Raw genomic sequence first — 19,168 nt, 5'->3', positions numbered from 1 at the left:
TTTCTGAAGAAAATGAGGTGTTCTGCCCTGGAGGTGAAAAGCTGCTTGGCTCCAGTTCTGTGAAAGTTCTAGTTTTGACAAATTGTTTGCTAATGGAAAAAAAGGTTTTGGAGAAATTCCCAAAAAGCTCTGGTGATGCCTAATGGGTAGATCATTTTGGACAAATGTGTAATTCATTTTTCAGTGGTTCAGGATCCCCTGTGAGAAATGGATAAGTGTTTCTAGTAAGATAAACTCTCAGCTTATCTCTACGTTTCTTTCCAGGAACTGAGCATAGAATGCGGATTAAGTAATAGGATACGAGCAATCAGTCAGATTTGTGAAGTGGCAAAAACAAAAAAAATTGAAGAGGTAAGTTTCAAAGTGTTCAGTGAATATTTGAAGGATGAAAATTTAAGCAACAGCTCTTAACCTAAACTCATCTTGTATTTGGGTGAAGGTTTCTGCACAAATGTTTACCCAGAAGTAAGCATGTGAATGAAGAACTTCCATTATTGGGGTGCAAATGTCACATAGGGCAGGATTTGGTGTCTCTTGTGGTTCATCTGTGCTTGTCACCAGGTGGGTGAGAGCGTCCCTCAGAAAAGAGAACCTGGACGTGAAATCCCTGGAGATCTTGTTTGTTAACATGCCATAATTAATGACTGACCTACTGGGTGAAGATCCCAGAAGCAGGTTAACTGTCCTCCAGCCTGAGTCCTGCGTTTGCTTTCAGCACGCGGTGGAAGCCATATGGCGAGTGGTGGCTGACATGCTGCAGCCTGAGCGCCCCGTGGAAGCCAGACACGCTGTTCTTCATCTGCTGAAGTCAATCGTTCAAGGACAGGTGAAAACAAAGAAACACTACACTTGAACTAGAGTCTCTGCAGAGTATGAGCGTGAAAAATATTGGGTGGTTGTTCTGTACAGCTTCCCATGTTTCTTATTTTGGTTGTGCCTAGTAAACGGGAAGAGGACACATTTTAATTTAAGTTGTAGTTTGACCTCATAGCAAAACTTGCCAGAAACTTTTCAATTTTGGAGCAATGCTCTTGAAGAAAAAGGGAATACTTTGGGTTAAGTTCAGCATAGTACAGCACATAATAATAGGTCTTTGCCCAGATCTATTAGTCCCAGTCTGCAGCTGGTTTTGGTGTTTCAGCATGTCAAGTATGTGAGAAGTTCTGTCTGAGAGACTTCTCTAGCCTGGCCGAGTTAAGCATACTGTGAATTTTTCGGATTTCACAATGTGCTATACAAACATAAGAGTGAATCAGACCGAATTTCTGGTTTTCTGTATCCTGAAAAAGCAAGGCTAGGTGCTTACAGGAAGAGCAAGTGTTGATTTTTGAAAAAAAACCCAAACCCCAAAAAACTCCTGAAATCTTTCCTGGCAGTGCTGTCAGCTGCAGTTGCTGTGGGTTACTTGGGGTATTGGGTGATGTCTGTGTGTTGCTGGACAAATTACCTCCAGCCCTGAGTGTTGACAGAACAGACAGAAGACCTGAGCCATTGTCAGTAGCCAGCAGAGGCTGGAGGTATTTTCAGGAGATTTTCATAGCCTGTAGGAAAGGAAAATAATTTGGAGCTTGAAGATTACTCTTATAGACCTTCATAAGGTCCAGACCTTAACTGTCTTCTGTCATTTCCACCTCCTCCCTTTGTTTTTTTCTAAGGGCGAGAGATTAGGGATCCTCAGAGCACATTTTTTTAGAGTAATTAAGGACTATCCCTCCAACGAAGACTTGCATGAACGGCTGGAAGTGTTCAAGGCTCTAACGGAGAACGGACGATACATCACCTACTTGGAAGAAGAACTGGGTGAGTGTTGTCTCTGCCCCTCTTCACTTTGCTGGGAGCAAGTCACTGGGCAAATATCCAGTGATACGAGAAAAAGGTAGTGATAACATTTCTGGGTAAAAAGCATATTGTAACAATTTGGTTTCCTTCTTCAGCTGACTTTGTGCTACAGTGGATGGATGTTGGTTTGTCTTCCGAGTTCCTTCTGGTTTTAGTGAACCTGGTGAAATTCAATAGCTGCTATTTGGAAGACTATGTAGCTGACATGGTCCAGTAAGTTGTTTTGTTTGTTTTTTTGTTTTTTGGGGTTTTTTTGGTTTTTTTACTCCTACATGCTTTTTCTTAGTAAATTACAGGAGAAAGGTGCAGATCAATATACAGATAAGTGGAATGTGTTTCATCCAATGTGAATCTGTTTCATCCCAGGTCATACCTGGCATTTCTGACAGATAGTTCAGTTCTTACGATGTTCAGATCTGTTTTAGTTTAAGAGCATCTGCTTTCCCCATTTCATGTGATGTACCTGATTGCATTGCTTTGTCTCTGCTATTCAATTAGTATGGACAAGCTGTTTATGAAAGAGCTCGTAGTGTTCAGTGCCTCTAGGAGTGTTATCAACAATGCCACAGTAAGGGGAATGATGAGTAAAATAGCATGCCAATATACTCATCTGTTTTCGTTCTTTGTAATTTGCCTAAAATCATAATAAGCAAATAATTATAGTTAAATGTTTTTTCCTAACAGCAAGATATGCCTCTTGTGTATTCAGACTTCATCATCTATGGACATAGAGGTCAGTAATTTGAGTCTCTCTTAGTACTTTAGAGTTCTTTGAAATTTTTCAAAACTAACTTTTACAAACAAAATCAAATCATCAGACTCTCAGTTTATTCTCATCTTACAGAAGAGGCAATACAATGTTACAAGTATTTGTAAGCTATTGGAACTTGTACACCGATAATAATTTTATCCTAAAGCAAACAGAGCATTGATAGATTTGATAAGTGAATCAGTTTTTCAACAGTGCTTTTTACAGTTTACTTTTCATCTTGCTATGATTTTAAAAAAAAAAAAGACATATCTGTATCTCTTTTGGCTTCCAGAAGATTTCCTGGGCCTGCCACGTTGCGGTTTGACCGGCTTTATTCCTGGAGAAGTCTATAAGCATTTTGTCTTTCTCTTTCCCAAAGATTTCCTTGCAAGTCCTGGATGCAGTTGTTTGCTACAACTGTCTGCCGTCAGAGAACCTGCCAGTGTTCATCATCACCCTGTGCAGGACCATCAACGTGAAGGAGCTCTGCGAGCCCTGCTGGAAGGTCACTACTTGCTCCTGGTTTTGTTTTTTAACAATCTCACTGTTTTGGCCTTGTAGATGAAGTGTCACATGTGCCTTTGCACATCCGCCATACGTTGCAGTTTGGTTTTAAGAGTAAATAATTGTTTCAAGTATGAAGGGATCAGCACGTTGTTAGTGTAAGTCCTGTCATGTCTGTGGAATTTACTCATTGTTTCCTCTCAGCTGAGGTGACCGGCTGCCTTTTCTCTAGTGCCATGGAAATGGCCGGACACATTTACTTACCACAAGCGGGTGCGATTGGCCGTCTAGCTGCATATTTAAGCTGATGAGTGTTTTAACAATTGGATATTTAAATGTTCTCTTTGAATTTGCAGCTTATGCGCAACCTTTTGGGAACTCATTTGGGACACAGTGCCATCTACAACATGTGCCGGATCATGGAAGACAGGTAAAGACAAACCCCAGGAATTCAGCAGAGGTCCTGGTGAGAGGGACAGGTTGTCGCTGGCCTCAGCAGAACAAACTGAAGGTTCTGGTGCTTAGAAGTGAATTCCCTTTCTAGTTATGCTGCTGAAAGGCTCATTTTTTGGCTTTGCTGAATGTAATTTTCTTTTATTAAAGGCGGACTAAATTATTTTCTGCTTTTAATGTTGTTAAATTGCTGTGCAAGGCTCTGATGTGTAACCGCTGGGAATTACTGTTGCGACGGTATAGATTCCTACTGACTCTTGTATGCTAAAATAACTGCAGCGTGGTCTAAGACTTCCCTCCACCTGTTCCTAGAGCATACATGGCGGACGCAGCGCTGCTGAGAGGAGCCGTGTTCTTCGTCGGGATGGCTCTGTGGGGTGCTCATCGCCTCAGTTCTCTCAAGAATTCCCCAACTTCAGTGCTGCCTTCGTTCCTCAAGGTAGGGTGGGATGATGGGGGAACTTTTTATTCAGGTATACATCTGGACCAGGGTAAATTTAGGATAAAAATGTGGTCCTCTGCACCAAAGAGATGTGTGCCTGAGAGATGAGAGACAGCAGTTGGGAATGGGGCGAAGCACTAAAACAACAGAGGATTGAAGTGTGAAGCTGCCTTCTTCTGAAATACTTTCGTTGGCCAGAAAAGCAAAGTCTGAATTCTTTTTATCACATTGTGGGTACTTTCTCTTAAAAAGTAGAAACAAAGCAAAAACTTTCACTCTTTCCAGTGCGTGGTACAAAAAGTGAGGGACATTGTCTTTGGGGACAGCCTCAGAGCTCTCTTAACATTTTCTCATCCGAGTGCATCCAGCAGGAATTTCTCAGCTTTAACCTCACGTGTCTGCTCTGTGCTGGGGCAGGATTTGACATCTGATCTACAGCTGTTTGGCGAGTGCATCACTGCACTTCATAAAATGGTTCTTCACTTCGCTCTTTGTGTGTTTAGACTGGAATATATTTATCTCAGACCCTCAGGCTTAAGTTCCTTATTAATAAGGTGTTTTTCATTTGAATTTAAGGGGATTTATGATGACTGCTTTCCAATGGTAACTGACTGCAATGCCTTGTATTTCAGGCCATGACGTGTCCCAATGCAGTTGTATCTTATGAGATAGTTCTGTCCATAACACGTCTAATAAAGAAGTACGGGAAGGAGCTGCAAGCTGTGACATGGGACATCCTTTTGGACATCATGGAGCGATTACTGCAACAGCTGCAGGTAAATGTTGGGCCTGTCTTGATGTGCTTTCGATCAAAACACCTTGCCGTAAATATTCTTGCAAATCCATCACCAGTGTGTTCACTCAAGTGAACTTTGAAGCTGAATGAATATTTAGCCTAATTCTCAATACTGTGCTTCTCAACGGAGTTTTCTGTTTGTATTTAAAAGTCAGCACTTTCTGGTAAGGTAGGAGTCTTTGACGAACGGGTTTGTCTCTGTTTCAGAGTCTGGAGAGCCAAGAACTTAAGTCCATTGTACATGATCTTTTGACTACAGTAGAAGAACTCTGTGACCAGAATGAATTCCATGGCTCTGAAGAGAGATTTTTTGAGCTGGTGGAAAGATGTGCTGATCAGAGACCAGTAAGACTTGTCCTATTATTGTCTTTATTGTCTTTGTTGCCAGTTGAATCTGTTTTGTTACTCTGTACAGTTGAACATTGGGAGTCCTAAAATAGCAAGGGGTCCAAAAATCACAGCAAGGTCTTATATGACCCTTATTCTCAGGGTGTGGGTTGGAGGGATAATATTTTGTATTTGCTTATACACTAAAAAAAAAAATCTTAATCTTTCCATGAAAGGAATCTTCTGTATTAAACTTGATAACATACAGAGCCCAGTCCATTCATCCTGCCAAAGACGGCTGGATTCACAACCTGCAGATGTTAATGGAGAGATTCTTCAGGTAAGAAATCATGACTTTGGGAATGCAAGGCACTTTCAAATGTTTTTTGCCACTTTTTCCTGTTACGTAATTTTGTTTTCTGAAGTTCTAATGTTAGTAAATGACTGCTAAGAAGTATGGTATTTCCATGGCACAGCACCTGAAAGAGTTTTGTTTAACAGAATTAAAAGTTTCCACCGAGTTATTTATGCTTCAGTTTTTTTCTTTATTTCCATTGGATGGTGCTGTTCCAATGAGCTCAGGCAGTGATGTGTTCCGCTCCACAGCACTTTGTAGTTCTCACACCAAATGAGACTTTCCTGTTAAGCATCAGGATTGCGTGTGGTTATCCAGCGTTAAAGTGATTTCTGGGTTTGGATTGGTACTCGTGAAAGTGTTCTTGAGCTCTAAAATCTCAACATACAGCAATGACAAACTTCTGTCTCGTCTGTGAAATGCGGCCAAAGAGCAGCTCTTCCTTGGTGCCATATGTTTGGTTTTAAATTTGCTCACCAGAGCACTTGCTCCTCTGACATGTGCTTCCCAGTTCAGATTGGAAATGGGAAAACTGCAGTTATGAGTCTCCAGAAGTAGTAAAGGCAGAATTGGGATTCCAGTTTCCAACTGATTTGGAATCTGATTTCTTTTGTGGAGACATTAACTAAAGACTCAGCTGACCCTGAGCATTTATTGTTCTAAGTCCTAAGAAGTTCCTTAGTTTGCTTTAGTTTTACTTTCCTTTTCTCCTTTCCCATCTTCCCTAAATATCAGCAACTTTATTCACCTTGAATTTGCTCTTTCCATTTTAGGAACGAAAGTCGTAGTGCTGTTCGCATTAAAGTTCTGGATGTCTTGTCCTTTGTTCTGAGTATTAACAGGCAGTTCTATGAGGTGCGTGTTAATCTGTTTCTGGTGATCACACGTGAGATCTGAAGTGGGTGGGAAAGGCTTTGGTGAGGCACGTTTTACACTGTGCTTCAGGTCATCTCTGCCACTGGGAAATGCACAGGACTGTGCTGTGAATGTTGCACACAATAGACACATTTCTGTAGGATGCTTGTAGGAGGACTTGCCTTTTAACTGGCCCTAATTGGATACAGGTATGTGCAACCTGCAGTGGGAGCTGCCGTGTGTTGAGGACACACCTGGTTGTGTATTTGCTTCCCTGTTTGAAGGTCATTAATTCGCTATACATTTTGTTTTGGAAGAAAGGAAAGTCAGGGTGAGAGATGGAGAGTTTATTTCTTTGTAAAAGGATGAGGTCTGGACATAATCTGATTGACCTGCCATGTTCCTTGTGGTTTAATTCCAATCCGAGATGGAAAGTGTCTGAGACAGGAGTTATGGAAGAGCTCTGGGAATGTCGTCAGCACTTTGGAGTGTACCCAGAGTGTAGGAGGACAGGAAGGGGCAGAGGTGCTTCTGCAATTCCTTCAAGATTTGTGAAAACATGATGCTGTTGCACGTTTTCTCTCTCAAAAACCCAAGTCCTAGAAATCCCTCGCCAGCAGTCTGTTTGATCCTGGGCTATCAAGTCTGTAGGACACATGAAAACCAAAGCATTGAATGCAAGTTCAACAAAAGTCATAAGTATTTGGAAGGCTGGCACACAGAAATACTGAATCGGATGGAAGAGGAAAGATTAAGGAACCAAACAGTTGAGGAACAAGTCTGATACCAATGTGCTTTAGTTTGTAATGATTTATCTCTCTAACTAGCTGATTGAACAGCTGGCAGCAAAACATCCAGGCTCATTAAGGTCTGTCCCCTTGCAGGAGGAGCTGATAAACCTGGTTGTGATCTCGCAGCTGGCTCACATTCCAGAGGATAAAGACCATCAAGTCCGAAAACTGGCCACTCAGCTGCTCGTAGACCTGGCTGAAGGCTGCAACACCCATCACTTCAACAGCCTGCTGGATATCATAGAAAAGGTGAGGCAGAGTTTGGTTGACTGTCAGTAGCATCACCACGTCTTCTGCCAGATCCTCTTACTGTAGCCGAAGGGACTAACCCATGACTCTGATCACTTGCCTGGTTCCATAGGATATTGTAAAATCACTGGGTTTTGGAGGATGCAGGCCCGAAGTGCAGAACAGAGGGAGTTTAGAAACCCCATCAACACCCATCCGAGCTACCTGATGGGCCTTGCGGAGTTTCCTGCAGGATATCTTGCCGTAGTCTTTGCTGACCTTCCAGGATGGAAATAAAGAAAAGGTGTTTTGTGGATTTAAACCGTGTATTGCTTTTCTTTTTAAAAGGTGGCTGCACATTCTCTCTCGTCTCCTTCTGAACTGGAAGAGAGGGACTTGCTGTCGTATTCAGCTTCTTTGGAGGATGTCAAGACAGCAGTTCTTGGACTCCTGATAATTCTTCAGGTAAACGCCGCAGAGCATTAAACGCGTCTTCTGCTGGACTTGGCTTTTTAGAGAACCGTTCTCCCACTATTAAATATTCCGACTTTTGTCCACATAATATTTTAACTCTTGTTTTGGTCACTTCTTTTGCTTTTGGGCACTATTTGCTAAATGTTTTATTTTCTTAATTTCCATTGTACAACGAATATGAGTACATTTTTGTGTATGGAGGGCAGATATGTTCTAAACTAGCAGAAGAGGAGTGGTTTAATAACCTTGAATAGATCTGTTGTAGCATGTCCGGAGATGTGAAGCCATTGCAAAGAGCTGTTTTTTTCCAACCGCTGCCCTTCTGGAGCCTTTGCAGAGGTTCTGTCCAGAACCATCTTTTCATCTTGCTCTCGGGAGCAAGTTTCTGCTGTGTTTTTCTTGGGTTCTTGGTGCAGACACATATTTCTGAATTAAAAGTGTCAGTTTGCCTTTCGATTTACATTTCTGTTCCTCTGTAGACAAAACTCTACAGCCTACCCTCCAGCCACGCCATGCGGGTGTACGAGATGCTGGTTCAGCATGTCCAACGCCATTACATGTACGCGTACAGCCTTCCTGTCGCCAGCAGCATCAGACTGCAGGTACCAGCAGTAACCGGTGCTTTCGGGTTGAGAGCTGCATCCTGGCTTTGGAATTTTGAGGTGGCAGGTGGGGAATGTGTGCTCTAGAGATCGCCAGAAGTAGAATTAAATATTTCTTGGCTAATAAGAGTATGTATTAATGTATGTAGTGTAACACCAGAAGTGATGCCTCCTGCAGAATTAGCCACAGCATCTATCAAAAATCCCTTTGTACTTGCAGAAGTATCCCTTGGGGAGGTGGGAGAGTATTCCGCTGACTGGGGTTTTGAGTGATTCCAGTGTCTTCTCTGTTACAGGTGTTTGATTTCCTGCTGATGCTTCGAGCTGACTCCCTCCACCGGCTTGGCCTTGCCAACAAGGATGGAGCAGTGAGGTTCAGCCCTTACTGTCTGTGTGATTTTGTGTAGGTTTCTCATTGTGTTAAGCAAAAGCTGTTTTCTGAGCTATTTGATATTTTTGCACAAGCTTCAGGGTCCATCAGTAGCGACTTGCAGTTTTTCTAAATCTTGCAAACCACTTACCTACAGAGCTTTCAATGTCAGATGTGGAATTTCTGTTCCTCTCTGAAACCAGTTTTCACACTGAGGTTTGATTCAATGATTTGTACAAATCTGGCTATTTTTAATTTTATAGGTTGGTCTAATGTTCTCTGTGTAACATGCCCCAAAAGATGTCTTTCTAATTTTGCTGAGGGCCTGGATAGAAAACCCCTTAACCTGGCCAAACTGACTCATTGCTGTCCGTCTACTGTGCAATCCTGTGTTTTTTAATTGAAAATGCTATTTATATTGTTGTTTGATCACTGGACTGGCTACCAAATAGGGTAGCACTGTAGGTCACATGAATCGCCTACTCTGATCCTGATCTTACGTGTATTTTTCTTTCTTTTCACGTTGTAGAGAAGCAGAGAAGAGGACTTCTGAGAAGAAGCCTGCGGGTACGCTCTCTCCGCCTGCGGGCAGCCCCAGCATGCCTGCCCAGAACGCCACCATCCGCATCGGCCACCTGCCCTACTCCATGGTCTTCGGTGTCCTCCTCCAGTGTCTGAAACTGGTCCGTTCACTTTTAACGACAGTTGTCATCTCCATGTGAAATATGCCGACTTAAAATGGGCTGGTTGGAGGATTCTGTGCCAGAGTATCTAAATAATGTCTGAAAAGCAACACGGAAATCCTCCTTCTTGGGCAGAACCTGTGTGATTGTGCAGCTTTGCAGCCAGCAGTGGGAGCAGCAGGTCAGCTCTTCAGGAGCGGAGTGAAGCTTTCACTGCGCTCTGCTACAGAGCAGACAAGGGCAAAAAATGTGGGTGTTAAACAAAGATCAGATAAGTCATCCTGTTTCTGAAAGGGCACTTGAACCTAAAAGAAACCTACTGCAAGGTTTTGAAGTCTTTTGAGAACTGATAAATGTTTCAGTTGCTAAAAAACTGTGAATAGAAATTGTTTTTTAGCGTTGTATCAGACATAATTATGTGCTGAGGGGTTGTCTTGCTCTGGAAGTTAATTTGTGCTGTTGGCTGGGAAAACTGAATTCTGGCTCTGTCTTTTTGAGCTCAGATCTGGATTCAAGTTGTCTTCCAGTTTGCGTGTTGCACCTCGAGCTGGGTGACAGACAGGAAGCCACTGGTGACAGCTAAATGCCACTTCTTTTTATGTCGCTACCATGGCAAGACATACATCTGCCTAGGAGACAGCATGTTGTCTGAAATTTGATTGGTCTTACTTTCAAATGGAGCTGAAATCGTACAAAAATTTTCCACTTTAATTTTTTCTTTCTTTCCAGGAGACAGACTGGAAGGTGTTGAAGTTGGTCCTCAACAAATTACCTGAATCTCTCCACTATAAAGTGCTATTTTTAACCTCTCCTTGTAACATAGACCTGCTGGCCTCTGCACTGAGCTACATGGTAATGCCCTGCACCCTCCTGATGTGTCGTCACCACATCCTTAGTTTGCCTGAGAGTTGATTGGGGTGTTTTTTAGTTTGTTTTTATTGTTGTTTTTTTCTTCAATCTAACGTTTTTGAAGATCAGCATGCTGGTTGTCAATCCTCACTCACCTGCCCTTTTTGTGAGGGTTGTTTTAGGTACAGAAGAAGTTAATAATGAATATTTGTTACGTATGGATGTATACATCTGAAAAGGGAGCTATGAGCAGTGCCTGTCTGCTGCCTTTTAGAGAGTATTTTAGTGTGAGGTGTTCTAACTCGCTGTGTGATGTATCAGCTCACAGACAAAAAGACAACCGACAGGCTCCATGGGACCCCAGAAGGCTTTTCCCGCACTGATTTGCATCTGGCTGTAGTTCCAGTACTGACGGCATTAATATCGTATCACAATTATCTGGACAAAGCCAAACAGGTATGGGGAAAGTAGGAGAATGAGGGGGGGCTGAGCCTGGATAGTAGAGCGTTTGCTCATACTAGCTGATTAGCATACTTAAGTGCATGATATTATTAATAATACTGCTCTTTTCCGTTATAAAAAGCTGCATCTGCTGTATTTGGTGTGGAGTTAGGCGTGTAAAACTACTTTTCTGACTTTGTGCAGCAGGAACTGTCTGGTCACTTGGATTCACTGTTCTGCATCCATACCTGATCCTACTCACAGCTCAGGGAGTGACTTTACCCTCTGCTGGAAGACGCCAATAAACATCAAAATTCTGTTTAATCAGAAAAAAACCAAACCAAAACAACAAAACCTTAAAATAAGAAAGTCTCTTAAATAAGAATTTCTAAAATGATTAAAGTCCCATCTTAAGATTTTGGCCTAGAATACATACAACATTGTTTAGGGTTCTGTGTTAGTGCATTTTGGATAAGAATTCACGTGCGCGATCCAGGTCTTGCAGCAGTGACACCCACAAGCTGTTTGAAATGCTGGCGGCAGTCAGGAGATGCTACGGCAGAGATTTTCTCTTTCCCTGTTTTCTGACTACTTTTTTTTTTTAACTCTTCTAGCGCGAAATAGTGTATTGTCTGGAACACGGTCTTATTTATCGCTGTGCAAACCAGTGCGTTGTGGCGCTCTCTGTCTGCAGTGTCGAGATGCCCGATATCATCATAAAGGCGCTTCCAGTCTTAATAGTCAAATTAACCCACATTTCCGCTACAGCCAACGTGGCAATCCCTCTCTTAGAATTTCTTTCAAGTAAGTCATAATGCTCTTCTGCTTTTGATCTTCTGTAGCTGTAAATGTGTTGTTTGCACTGAATATGGGTATTTTCATTGCATTAGCCACGTGAGATGCATTGGAAGGGTGTCTTGGGTTTTGGTGATGCCCTTGCACCATCCTCAAGGTGTAAATGTTTGAGCATCTCTTGTTTGTTACTGGTTTTCTATTTAAACAACTTGCACACACTGAAGAGATGCGCTTTGTGTAGCGCAGCCACACAGTGATGGGAAATACAAAGCTGCTTTCTCCACCTTGATAACTTAAATAGCAGGAAATTATGCCATGAAATTATACCATGTCAGCTGATCATTTAGAGGAAACAAACCATTTTGAATTAAACTGAGTTGTGCTATTGAATAGTTTTGTGTTCAGCCCTCACTTGTGCTGTTTGGTTGTTTTTCCCTGCTGTGTTCTAGCTCTGGCCAGGCTGCCTCACCTCTACCGGAACTTTGCGGTAGAGCAGTACGCCAGCGTGTTCGCCATCTCCCTGCCCTACACAAACCCTTCCAAGTAAGTTCACAGCAAATGTGCTTCTTCCTCATCTGTACAATTGAGAATGTTCGAATTCATTCATCATCAAATGAAAATTTGAACGAGACATGCTATTTTGTAGTACTTGGGCCAAGGTTGTTTATAGGATATTGCTCATTCTTGTATCTCCAGGCTTTTTCTCAAGAAGAGACATATTCACCTTGGACAAAATATCTGTTTTTCTTGAACAGAACTTTTAAGGTTCTTTTTCTTTACATTTACAGTGGATAAAGGACTGGTTCTATTTCTCAGGTTGAAAAGTCCGTCTGTTCAGTTCTGGAGTGGCATCATAATGCAGCGTTAAACTCTGTGGAGATCTTTCTGCTCTTTTAGGTTTAACCAGTACATCGTTTGCCTGGCCCATCACGTGATAGCGATGTGGTTCATTCGGTGTCGCCTTCCCTTCCGAAAGGGCTTTGTCACCTTTATTACAAAGGTAAATGGACACTACTGAATCAAACATAACAAAAATGGTGACTTAAAAACCGGGTTCAGAAGTTTAAAGGTTCTGTTTGAAGCTAGAAAAATTCTTTTCTTGTCAACATCTTTTTCAAAACGGACTGTGAGTTCTTGTGCGCTAGCCCGTGACTGCAATCCTTCAGCTGCACGTCCTTGCCACTCAGACCGTTCTGTTTGTCTCCGGCAGGGTTTGCGCTCCAATGCCCTCCTTTCCTTTGACGACACGCCAGAGAAGGACAGTTTCAGGGCTCGCAGCACAAGCCTGAATGAGAGGCCCAAAAGGTAAATTATATTGGACTCCAGCAGGGTCTTGTGGTCCCTGTTCTAGTGCTCACACCATCCCCTGTGTTTTTTTTCTGAAGGAGGCTGGGTTTAGTTATCCAAAATCTGACAGTGCATTTAAGCAAGCAAAGTAAACCTCTTTAGGTCAGGGGATTGGTAAAAGACAAACTTAGGTTGGTAAGAACCTGGAATCCAACCAAGCCAACAGTCTGATAGTGCAGATGGGGGCATCGCTGGCTGTTCTGTAAGCCTGTGCAGTAAGGTGGGGGCTTTTTGTTGTTCACTTTTGAAAATCAACAGTTCTTTCATGTTGATGTGTGTCAGTACAATGCTACCAGAAGTAACAGAGAAGGGTAGTACCAGAAGTAACAGAATACTATGTTCATATTGATAGCATTAACTTCTTTTGATAGTTGATCTGCAACGACTATTTAAACGATCGCCAGAGAAACTGTTGTGATTAGCAACCTCTATAAATGGAGCAATCCAGTGCTGTTTTTCCGCAGTGTTGTCTGTCAGGTCGGGGTGCTGGGTGGCAGACAGCTGCTCTCTGTGTATCTGCATGTCCTGAGCCTTTTTTTGGATTGTGAAGCCATTATATCTGTTTTAAGCAAAGCCTAATATCTTTGGAAGTCAGAACTTGCCAGCAGTCTTTCAAAGTACAACAACGTTTGCTGGGATAGGAGAACACTCCTTGGCAGGCATTTGGGGTTTCTCTAACGTCCTTTTACCTGCAGGGTTTACCTAAATTGGTTCACTTAACTTGCTTCAGTGTTGATGTGCAGTGAGCACACAGTGGCATTTGAACCCTGGGGAAAGTGCCTCTACTTCAACTGCAAGGCTCAGCGAGTATCTTGCAATGAAGAAACACCATCCCTGCCCCAGTGCTACAGCTATAAACCCTGTTTTGTGTTTCATCTCTCCCATCTCCTCCTCTTTCATTCAGAAACTTGGAAGAGAAGCCTTTTGACACCCGTCTCTCAAATCAGAATTTCAACTAATCTTTTTTTTTTTTTTTTTTCTTCCAAAAACCTGTTAAATTCTACCAGGTTGGAATACTACTGTAGCTAAAGGCTTTTCCTAACGCTGCTGGATCACTTTGCACAGAAATCTCTGCCGAGGAGCGTGGGCTGTACTCGGCAGCAACCCGAAACACCAGAACGGCAGGAGCTGCCGCCTCCGAGGCTGCCCCAGCTCAGATTCTGGCCAAGCCAGGGAGGAAACAGCTTCGAGCAGAGATCTGTGTCGTGCTTGAGAAGCTTGTGTGCTTGGTTTTCACGCCTTAAGCCCAAAGAATAAGTATTTCTGTGCCCTAGCTGAGGTGCTGGGTGTTGCAACAGATAAGATCCCAGCGCTTCCCAAGGTTGCTGGATGGCACAGTGGTGGCTTTGCTCTCTGCAGGCACCGCCTGGCCCTTTTGGGGCCAGAAATGATCTGTCAGAGGTTGCTGGGAGAAGAGGAACAAATAGTGATCCCTCCAGGTGGCTATCTGAAATATAATAATGCACTGAAAGAGAGATAGCAAATAAATCATGTTTAGAAAGAGCCAGAAGGGTTAAATGCGTATCTGCATTTCATACAGAGTGTTTCAAAAGGACGGACCCAATTTGAAATCACTGCCTTTTGAAATTGGGTCGATCTTTTTGAAACACCCAGTATATGGGGATGTGAACTGCTGGACCCTCTGCCATGTTCAAACCGTTCAAACCGGCTCTCAACCAGGCATGCAGCTCCGCTGCCACTAATTAAAGGGCCTTTTAGATGTTAATTGCTGTCATCTCCCACATGTAAAGGCTCCTCGTTTGACTGAAAAGCATCACACAGTCCAGCATCCAGCCCGCAGGATATTTGTCTTCTTGCGCTTCTGTCTGTGCGCTGTGGGAAGGGTCGGGAGTCTCCCCAGTGTCCCCAGCTGAGCTTAGGGACATCCCCGACTGGCCCTGGGTGATTTTGGGGTTCGGGGTAGGAGCTCAGGTTTGGGCCAGGCTTAGCAGAGGTAGGGCTGGGTGATATATTCCTGTGCCTCAGAAAAATGCGCTGCTGCTGGTGTTGGTAAAGCACACGAGGATCTGCTCTCTGGACGTAGTCAGGTTTTTAGTGGTGCCGAAGTGGTGAGTTGGGGCAACACGAGAGGTGGTTGAACTGCACAAAACTTCTCAGACTTGGAAAATTTGTGCCAAATCAGCATTCAGGGGCTCTTGCCTTTGTTTAACAGCGCAGTATTCCAACTATCATTTCAATCAGTTTTTTGTTTTAACTTGTACTAATTTCATTTGGTTTGTAGCGCGTTTAAAATCTTGTTTTCAAAATGTGGTTTGTCTTTTTAATGCTTTCAGCTCTGCTTGTTTGTACGTTTTAATTTTTGTTTTCCTTTTTTGGCATTTGTTTGATTTTACATCACCCTCCGGGATCCCCCAATATTGACCCTGTGACCTGTGATCTTTCAACCTACATCCCTACAATGATTTCCTCCCTTCCTGTGACCTCTTTTGGGGTTTGGTGCTTCTCCACCTAGTAGTTTAAGACTAGCCAAAAATGCAAAGCAAGGCTTGAATAACTCTCCTCCAGTGAAAGAGCTGAAAGAATCCTCTGCAGTTGATGCCTTCCGATCCCGCAGCATCAGTGTGTCTGAACATGTGGTCCGCAGGTAGAGGCACTTTAAATGGGGAGGATCCAAGAGCGGCTCAGCCCTTGGAAATTGTACTGCAAGGGTGGGAGGATTTGCATGGGGGATGCTTGCATGACTTTGATGCACAATAAAAAAACAGCCTTGGTTTTGGGAAAGTATCAGGGACCTCCTGTGGCTTCCCAACACTGGCTACTGGGTGGTCACATTGCATCCTATGTGGTTAATGGTCACTTCGCCCTATTCTCTGATGCTTTAGCAATAAAAATGTCTGTTTTCAAAGTCAAAATGGTGAATGGGGGGACACACAAACGAACAAACAAACAGCACAAAAGAAAAGCAAAGGAAAAAGGTTGCATTCTGTGCGAGCGAGTCCTGGTTAAAACTCACTAAAACTTCAGCCTTCTGAGCAGTGACTTGCCCGGGAGAGACTTTTGATACTCTGCAAACTCTTGTACAGGCCAAACTGTGAGGAACAGTTCTGGCCTCAGCTTGGGGTTTGTTCTTTGAGCCAGAGGGAGCTGACACAAGTGTTCTGGTCTCGAGGTGTGACGCCATGGAAGTCTTAACTTGTCTTTCCGTAGAGCACTGAAATAAATGCTCAGCTCATTACAAGCCGTTGCTTTCACAACTAAAGAAAACAGGTTTTGGTCGTAGACATTGATTTGCTCATATGAAAGATGAAACAATTAATGCTAGTTCTTAAATCATCTTTCTGGGTCACTTCCATTGAGTGTTAAACTGCAACATGTTAGTTTAAAGTCTGAATCTGAAGATCTGTGCCTTGATCTGTAAGAACTGCTGTCAGTGGAACTTTGGTTCTATTTTTGACCATAACTATATGGTATTTGGGGGAAAGACACTGAAGTGACTGAATTGTGAATACAATTCTGGCACTGCATTCTCTAATATCCCCATTAACCTATTAGCTGATTTTCTTCTCTCATATTTTTATATAAATGTAAATATGTAAATTTATGTGTAAACTTGGGTGATTTGAAGGCAGAGTTGCTCTCTATTCTTGTCCCAATTTCCTGTTCAGAGTGCAATTTTTTTCTGTTTCAAGTTAAATCAGGTTTTACATAGCTATTGAATTTGGAGGGGAAAAAAAATCAAAACATGAAAGGGATGCAGCAGAGAAAAAAGCAACAGTCAAGTCTGGAGTGCCCTGATTCGTGGCTCATGGGCAACATCTTGCCTGGGAAACTCTGTTGGTGTCGGGACGCTTGCCCTCGCTATAGATCCTGTAGATCTGCAGACTCAGAGCTGGTGCTGCCTCTCGCTGTTTGCTTGGTGCACTTGCCCGTGGGCCTCCAACATCAGAGAGCTCTGGCCTGTTTTACGCAGCTGACAGACATTTAAATGTTTCTCAGTCTCTCCGGATAAAATATGCTTTCTGCCATGACAAGCTACAGAGCTTGAGGCCAATCCAAAAATATTTCGACTATGTCCTGGGTTTAGCGTCGGGCCACCTCTCTGATCTGGCACATGCATGTATCGCAGGGTGTTGTGCATCACACTGTCTGTTGGGTGACAGGGACAAGCATTTTGCAATGTGATCTGTCAGTTGGAAACGTTCTTTTCTAGTCGGATACAAACATCCATCACTAGTTCAAGCCTGGGCTCTGCGGATGAAAATTCGATGGCTCAGGCTGACGACAACTTAAAAAATCTCCACCTGGAACTCACGGAGACCTGTCTGGACATGATGGCTCGATACGTCTTTTCAAACTTCACGGCGGTGCCTAAAAGGTACAGGTCACCTGGTCACCATGGGAGAGGTGCTTTTGTTTGCTGGATAATTGTGTCTTTGCTGGATAATTGTGTCCTTGCTGGATAATCACAGTCTTTGCTACAGAACCGAGTGCCGTGCCAGCTGCCTTTAGATGAGGGGCATTTACTTTTCTTGTTAGCCCTCCCCAGGAGGAGACATGGAGCTCAGACAAGGCTTGTTCTCTTCTGCTCTGTGATATGTGTCCAGTAGTTGATATTAAATTCAGCTCATCCCTTGTCCTGATGGATGATGTTGATGATCCCAGAATATGTTAAAAATGCCGTATAAAGAAGGAAAACAGGCAGTAGCTCCTATGTAGTTATGTGAGATAAGTCCCCTGTTCCGCTGCAGCCCCAGAGTTCATCGCAAATGTGTTTCCAGGTCTCCTGTGGGTGAGTTTCTGTTGGCTGGAGGAAGGACGAAGACGTGGCTGGTTGGTAACAAGCTGGTGACCATCACTACAAGTGTTGGAACAGGGACAAGGTCCCTGCTTGGCTTAGACTCTGGAGAACTCCAAAGCAGCACAGAATCAAGGTAAAACTTCCTCCCATTTCTAGAAATTTCTACCTAACAAAGTAACTTAAACCACTCTTACAGTGCATCTTTTTAGGTTTTCCACTTACCAGAAGAGGAATGTCTTATTTGTCCAGCGTGCCTGATTTCACTGTCAGTATCACCAAGATTGTCAGGCACTGGAACAGGCTGCCCGGGGCAGTGGTGGAGTCACCATCCCTGGGGTTCTCAGGGACATGGGTTAGAGCTGGACTTGGCAGTGTTGGGTTAACAATTGGAATTAATCATCTTAAAGGTCTTTTCCAACCAAAATGATTCTATGATTTTTTTTCTTTTTTTCCTCCACAGCTCAGACCCTGTTTTGCAAGTGAGACAAACTAAAGAAGCTCCAGCAAAACTGGAATCCCAAGCCGGGCAGCAGGTTTGCAGAAGCTCTCGCAACAGAGTCCGATCCATGTCAGGTGAGTTCCTGTCCTGGAGTCTCACTGCCATTTCTGGGGCTGTGTTGCAGGCTGAGGCGTCCGAATGCCTCCTGAAGAGTCCTGTGTCCGATCTGATCCTGAATCTGGACCTGTTGGGTATTTAATAGCGAGGAGGCAGCAGCAGCTTCGGGAGTGGTGGTGCTCCTCCTGCTCACCTCTCCTTGCTTTGCTGATGGGTTCAGTGGGGAGCACTTGCAGTGAGAATCACCTGTGTTTGTCCAGCCTGGTGGTTTATAAGAAACACATGGAAGATGAAGTTCTCTTAGCTTCCTGATGTTGTGTGTGCATCTGCCAGAGGAGCTTAAAAGACTTATTCTGAGATATTTTTGGTGCTAACTAAGCACGGCTCTCCCTTTTGTTCTGTGTCTCTTGCCAGGTGGTCACGCCTTACGTGTCGGTGCTTTAGACAACTCAGCCTCCCATTTGCCCACCGGCTCCACTTCCCAAGGGACACAGAGTCCTCCTGCGCCTGCATCTCGGTCAGAGAAGACTAATCCTGCTCCACAGACATCTCTGCAGAAAGAAAAAGCAAACTTAGCTGCATATGTCCCGCTGCTGACACAGGGATGGGCAGAAATCCTTGTGCGCAGACCCACAGGTATCTTAACCTGAGTATGGAGGGAGCTCTTTTGACTGGCTGAGAAACCGGAGCCTGATTGAAAAACAAAAATCCATATTTAGTTGCAAATGGATCTATGTATTGCTTATTGCCTCCTGAAAGTAATACACCTGATACCTGATTCTTTGAAATCACTGTTTAATGTTTTAAATCTTCAAAATAACTTTGAAAAGATTGAAGCAAGGACTTAAATTTGTATATTAAATACTGTTACAGCAATAGAGCCAGATAATGTCAACCCTACTTTGCGTTTCCCATTTTTACACAGCTCTGTGGTCTTTCTTGAAAACCTGA

The 19,168-nt window shown here is 43.4% G+C and overlaps 1 protein-coding gene across 7 annotated transcripts in view; it reads left to right on the top strand.

Annotated features, from left to right (window-relative positions):
* The window catches only part of TSC2 (TSC complex subunit 2), a 34,191-nt gene that overhangs the window by 2,930 nt on the left and 12,093 nt on the right, over positions 1–19,168 (top strand). For 2 of the 7 annotated variants that reach the window (XM_065645266.1, XM_065645262.1), the window contains exons 3-30: positions 265–351; positions 716–826; positions 1,656–1,800; positions 1,935–2,052; positions 2,524–2,572; positions 2,970–3,095; positions 3,451–3,524; positions 3,860–3,986; positions 4,622–4,765; positions 4,993–5,130; positions 5,349–5,452; positions 6,241–6,322; positions 7,207–7,362; positions 7,690–7,806; positions 8,295–8,417; positions 8,714–8,820; positions 9,317–9,470; positions 10,200–10,322; positions 10,641–10,775; positions 11,375–11,564; positions 12,005–12,098; positions 12,453–12,555; positions 12,766–12,860; positions 15,376–15,507; positions 17,074–17,238; positions 17,642–17,794; positions 18,122–18,234; positions 18,632–18,853. In XM_065645266.1, the coding sequence (XP_065501338.1) occupies positions 265–351; positions 716–826; positions 1,656–1,800; positions 1,935–2,052; positions 2,524–2,572; positions 2,970–3,095; positions 3,451–3,524; positions 3,860–3,986; positions 4,622–4,765; positions 4,993–5,130; positions 5,349–5,452; positions 6,241–6,322; positions 7,207–7,362; positions 7,690–7,806; positions 8,295–8,417; positions 8,714–8,820; positions 9,317–9,470; positions 10,200–10,322; positions 10,641–10,775; positions 11,375–11,564; positions 12,005–12,098; positions 12,453–12,555; positions 12,766–12,860; positions 15,376–15,507; positions 17,074–17,238; positions 17,642–17,794; positions 18,122–18,234; positions 18,632–18,853 (3,487 nt within the window). Of the gene's footprint in view, positions 1–264; positions 352–691; positions 827–1,655; positions 1,801–1,934; positions 2,053–2,523; positions 2,573–2,969; positions 3,096–3,450; positions 3,525–3,859; positions 3,987–4,621; positions 4,766–4,992; positions 5,131–5,348; positions 5,453–6,240; positions 6,323–7,206; positions 7,363–7,689; positions 7,807–8,294; positions 8,418–8,713; positions 8,821–9,316; positions 9,471–10,199; positions 10,323–10,640; positions 10,776–11,374; positions 11,565–12,004; positions 12,099–12,452; positions 12,556–12,765; positions 12,861–15,375; positions 15,508–17,073; positions 17,239–17,641; positions 17,795–18,121; positions 18,235–18,631; positions 18,854–19,168 lie in introns of all 7 variants that reach the window. The other 5 variants (XM_065645263.1, XM_065645261.1, XM_065645265.1 and 2 more) reach the window with 3 other exon arrangements.

This window comes from Caloenas nicobarica, chromosome 14 (assembly GCF_036013445.1).
Source record: "Caloenas nicobarica isolate bCalNic1 chromosome 14, bCalNic1.hap1, whole genome shotgun sequence".
Classification (NCBI taxonomy): domain Eukaryota; kingdom Metazoa; phylum Chordata; class Aves; order Columbiformes; family Columbidae; genus Caloenas; species Caloenas nicobarica.
Note: the sequence above shows the minus strand (reverse complement) of the source record. Positions and strands in the feature narration are given on the sequence as shown.